Below are 5,240 nucleotides of genomic sequence, written 5' to 3'. Positions count from 1 at the left end.
TTCGTAACAGCCTAGGACCATAAAGGTATGGAACTATAATCACTGTGAAAATAAGATAAGCTGAAATTCGACAGCAACCGTGGGCGCATTTAACATAGGGCTGGACTGTGGATGGCGAGCATATACAATCGTTAGAAGTCCTTTAGTCTTGCGATAATGGATATATATAATAGCTATCTTTATAGCTAAAGCCTGGGGGCCAGAGCAAAAGGAAGTCGTAGATCAAAATAACGATATGGATAGTCGGGGCATGGGAAGACAAATCACAGTGTCTCTTGCCTAGCCATGTGAACGGGATGGCAGGGGAGACACTGGCGTGACCGGGGCACTATGTCCTGGGGTTGGGATTTCTATTTCGATGCTCGGAACTGTACTAACGGGAGGAAATCGGGGTTCTAACCCTCTTTCAAAAGTCGGGCTCCGATATGCTGGAGCATCACCCCAGTCCAACTGATCGTAGTGTGGCGGTTGATGGATATTCGAGTCCCCAATATCAGCCTCAGCCAGAGTGATGGATCCTCTAGGAGTATCGTTGTCCGATTGGCTAGTCGCATTCGAAAAAAAAGACGAGCCCGATGTTGCGCGCGGACGCGATCCGGATAAGCTGGATAAGGAGGAATTGCCATCAAGGAGCGGTCGAGAATCCGATTCTTGAGAGCTTGCACGTAATCGGGTGCCATCATGTCGAACGTGGCCCACTTCCGCATATGCAACGCTCGTAACTCGCTTCTCCCTTCCACGGGACTGGTGTTCAGCAATCAGTGCCGCTGCGCTTGGAGCGGCACTACTCTGGCTCGCATTTCGGTGTCGCGCTCGACTCTCACGCCGTAGCTCCTCTAATCGCTCCCAATCGCCGCGTTCTCGAGCATCGCGCCGTTCTTGCCTTCGTCGCTCCCGCTCTGCGATTTCTTGTCTTCGCGCCAGCCGAATTTGGTACAATGATTCCATCTGCTCCTCCCTCCGCGACTCTTCCTCTTCTGCTGTTTCAGGAAACTCGACTACAACATCCATACCAGCTCGCTCACCTTCCCTCCCAATGACTTGCTCAGTCGGTTTCGGGACTGGGGAGTATGTGGGCAACGTCATAACTGATCGAATAGAGGTGTTACGATCCACCCCGTCGTCACCGGCTCCCCTGTAAGACGTATTCTGTGATCGGTTGGCACGAGCCTGTTGAGTAGCTGGGACGGCATCCGGGACGGCATCCGGGACCTGGCCATATGCTGTCTTTGGCAACCAATTTCGCCATTTGTTCTTGAGGTATTCCGTAGGGATGTATCTAGGCTCCGCGTTGCTGTAACGGAGGGCTCGGAGAAAGTAGAAGATACAGAGCACGACGATGATAAAAGCGAGGAAGGCAATGGCAACCTGAAGAGGGAAATTGTCAGCCAAACGGGTAACGACTTCCACGAACTAACAGAACTGAAAAACCTCACAATTATGGGGATCTTTGCCGAGGTGCTATCCTTTATGTTATTATTGTTGGAGCGCCTTTCGAGATAGTTGCTATGGCGCTGAAGCGTAGGGAGAAACATGGTGACAAAAAATATCGGCCTGGCTGGTTCAAACGCAGGAATCAATCTCTTCACAGCAAGAACATGGCACGACCAGAACAAGTCAAAACAGAAAAGAGAGGAAAGGAGGAGATGTCAGCGAGGTCGTTCCCAGGACGATGGAAAATTGACAATCAAACTTCTTCATGTGGACAGGCTGGATCGGCAGCGACGAGGTCCCCTAGCAGCTAGTGGCTGAGGCTGACTGAACTGGAAGGTGAGCGAGCCGCGTAAGGAATAATCCTTGGTGTATAAGCCAGAGACATGGAGGAGGGTTATATGGTTACTGAAGGGACAAGGAAAGGAAAGGATAAAACACCAGAGAGAGCGAACGATAGGAAGCGGAAACAGTGAAACACCAATTAACATCGTCGATCCGGTTGGTTGGGAGCTGAAGAACTGTGGGCGATGTTGGACTGTTGCTGTTCCGCAACCAGGTTTGGCGGCAGAGCCAGGGCTGAACAGCGCCAATAAATACATACTCCCCAATATGAGGATAGACCACCCGCCAACATCTCCACGGCCACCGCTGTCACCCAGGCCTGTCATGCCTTGGGAGGCAGTACGGCCAGCCTTCCGGGGCCAGACTATCATTGCCCAACCCAGTCAGTATTCGGCCGAACCAACATCCATAAACGATTCGGGATCAAATGTACGGATATGGAATCCCATCATGACGTTGTGCATCCCTCCTCCGTCACCTTGCTCTGCACACCCGCCATCCCGCAGGAGCTCAAGCAAAGTTACGCAGTGATGCTGAGCCCGGCCTTTTTGCAGTTAAAGATATTTTTGGCCCTGGAAACTTTCTCGGCATAAATATGAGTAGAGGGCCGGGGTGGAACGTGGGTCCTTGCACACACCCGAAATTTCAAAATAGCGAAATCTCAGTGCTGCAACTTCAATGAATCCGTTATGGGGCCCCTGGTGCCTAACTTGGCAGCTAAGCTTCAGGCATCCAGCCTCTAAGCTTGCCCCAATTGTTGGCATATAAACAACCCCTAGCACATACGCTTTCTATACTAGTTACCCCTTGCACCCCTTACATCGCGGACAAGACATACTCTGTGCGTGAGATGCAGGCCCCTCCCTGTCCCTGTTCCGACTCAATTACCCCCATCCAGGAAAAATCCCCGCGACGATACCATTCAAAACTCGGCGGGTGTTGTGTGAGTTGGTGTCCCCGACAAGCCGTCATGTGGGATGATGGTGTGCATGTACCCAATAATTTTCGTCGCGGTTCAATCCAATTACCAGATAGAGGATGCATATGATTATTCAAACTTTGGAAACACAGGGAGTGGGGCCAATCAAAAAAGAAAACGAAAGAAAGAAATAATAATATGCATGCATGCATTGATTGCGTCTTGGTGTATCCATCTACCCCGCGCGTTCTTTTGCGGGAGAACGAGTTCAACAAAGAAGACAAGCAAGCAGATTTACTTGACTGTTGCACACAGCAGGTAACGGTGGAAGAGACGTAGACCCTGTTGTTGTTTTATTTTACTTTATGAAGATGATACTGTGAATAGAAAATAAATAAGCCCCCAAACTAAAACACCGCTAGGATGTTGCATTGCGGACGGGCTATTCATCATTTCCACAATTCGGTCTTCCAGCGCGCGGGTGTACAGGGGGAAACGGTGGGCGCTTAAACGGCCGCATGGTGACAGGGCGAGAAGTGCGTGAAAGTCGTTTGGGATAGGTCTAGCTATGAGACTGAGAAAGGCGTAACAACATAATTTGATCAAGGGGCAAAGTATATATATATATATATATTTTAAAAAAATAAATAAATAAATAAATTAAATTAAATTAAACAATTATGTAAGTAAATAAATAAACAGGAGGGAGACTATTCGTGAATAGATGGCCCCCCTGTGTGGAGAGAATATGCATAGGAGAATTTGGGGGGCAGAGGGAGGGAAATGAAAAAAAAAAAAAAAACAAAAAACCTGGCCTTCGAAAAATCAAGTGTCTTACTGAGAATCATAACCATCCTTTCCTTCCAACATAACCAACCTCCTTAACTCTCCTCCCGCCTTCCCCATTAACTCTAAAAAGGGGCCTTCCTCAACAACACAACCCTTATCAACCACAACAACCCTATCCGCAATCTCCATCATCTCCACCGCATGCGTGATGATTATCACAGTCAGCAGCTGCCCGCCATTTCCCATCAACAAATCCTTAACTGTGCGACGAATCTGCTCTGCGCTGTGCACGTCAAGGTTCGAAGTGGCCTCGTCCAAAACGAGCATACGCGGTTTCCGCACGAGTGCACGCGCGATGACTACACGCTGCGCCTGGCCGCCGGATACGGACAAACCTCCGTCGCCAATTATCGTGTCGTAGCCTTCTGGGAGGGAAGTGATGAATTCATCGATCCCCGCAGCCCGCGCGGCAGAGCGGATGTTGTGGATCGTGTTGAGAGGGGATGAAGGGTCAAGTCCGTAGCTTATGTTGTCTTTGACCGAGGACGGGAAGAGGGTGGGCTGTTGGGGGACGATGGAGATTAGGGACCGTAGGGTAGGGGTGTGGATTTTCTGGATGTCATTGCCCCCGACGGATAACATACTGGCGCCACCGATTTGAGATGATGTTACCGGGTATAAAGCAGTGAGGAGGGAGGCTAGGGTCGACTTCCCGCAGCCGGAAGGACCAACAATTGCGATACAGGAGTTTTCCGTCAGTGTTAAGTTTAGGTTTCGAAGGACAAGCTTGTTGGGGCGGGATGGGTAGCTGAAATTCACGTTTGTGAATTTTAAGGGTGTTGGATGGGATATTTCCAGTTTGCCCTCATCCTCATGCGAAAATCCTTTTGGGAGTGTAGTTAAACGCAATACTCGACGTGCAGTGTCTCGAGATGAGCTGATTTGTGGCACTGAAAATCGGCGTTAGTATATCTGCTAGCAACTTAACTGATAGGACGGGCATACCAAATTCCAGCGCGGCATTAACGTTCGACAGGCTGAAGAGGAGGAGCGAAAAGACTGTGAGGATGTCCTTGGTCGAATATCCGAGCGAAGATGCAAGAACTGCTCCGTAATAAAACACTAACGCTATGTGTCTCATGTTAGTCCGGAAAATACATGCACAGGTTGAAAAAGCTGCCACTGAGCACATACTGTAAACAAAAATGATCGAGGAATTGGACAATCCAAAGAGAAAGCCTGAATAGCAGGCCTTCTTTAAGCCCAATCTAAGTGCCTTCACAACAACTCCATCTAACTTCCTGTGAAAATGAGACTCGAGTGTCAATGCGCGGACGGTTTTGATATTGAGGAAGGTTTCCGAAAATATATCTCCAACCACTTCACCAACATCATTGCACTTTTTCTCCCACTTACTGCTCACGCGCTCGAAGGCCCTCGTCATAGAATAAACAATTGGCACACATGCAAACCCGACCAGAGTTAATTTCCAGCACACCACAATTCCCCAAATAATACATATAACCATTATCACAGTCGCAACAAATATGAATCCTGCGAACCGTCCAACCAAATTTCTCATTTCCTCTGCGTTACGATCCAGACACATAGTCAAATTGGACGTTTTATTGTCTTCCTTCTCAAACCACTCCTTCGGCTGGGAGAGGATACGTCTCACAGCCTCATTCCTGAGGGAGTTAACCCAGATCTGTCCGCAGTATTCAAGGAGAAAATGCATCACGAACGACGCAACTCC

At 49.0% G+C, this 5,240-nt stretch overlaps 2 protein-coding genes across 2 annotated transcripts; both read right to left on the bottom strand.

Moving 5' to 3' along the window:
* Positions 1-39: 39 nt before the first annotated feature.
* On the bottom strand, positions 40-2,820 carry HCAG_07069 (predicted protein; the record flags this gene model as incomplete). The annotated part of the gene is made up of 6 exons (XM_001537597.1): positions 40-105; positions 379-1,368; positions 1,419-1,558; positions 2,036-2,140; positions 2,177-2,320; positions 2,805-2,820. The coding sequence occupies 6 exons, from the start codon at positions 2,818-2,820 to the stop codon at positions 40-42; spliced, it is 1,461 nt and encodes a 486-aa protein (XP_001537647.1).
* A 709-nt stretch (positions 2,821-3,529) lies between these two features.
* On the bottom strand, positions 3,530-5,222 carry HCAG_07068 (hypothetical protein; the record flags this gene model as incomplete). The annotated part of the gene is made up of 3 exons (XM_001537596.1): positions 3,530-4,434; positions 4,490-4,588; positions 4,901-5,222. The coding sequence occupies 3 exons, from the start codon at positions 5,220-5,222 to the stop codon at positions 3,530-3,532; spliced, it is 1,326 nt and encodes a 441-aa protein (XP_001537646.1).
* Positions 5,223-5,240: the final 18 nt, after the last annotated feature.

The sequence above is a fragment of the Histoplasma capsulatum genome, genomic scaffold (genome assembly GCF_000149585.1).
Source record: "Histoplasma capsulatum NAm1 scaffold_8 genomic scaffold, whole genome shotgun sequence".
Taxonomy (NCBI): Eukaryota; Fungi; Ascomycota; class Eurotiomycetes; order Onygenales; family Ajellomycetaceae; genus Histoplasma; species Histoplasma mississippiense.
Note: the sequence above shows the minus strand (reverse complement) of the source record. Positions and strands in the feature narration are given on the sequence as shown.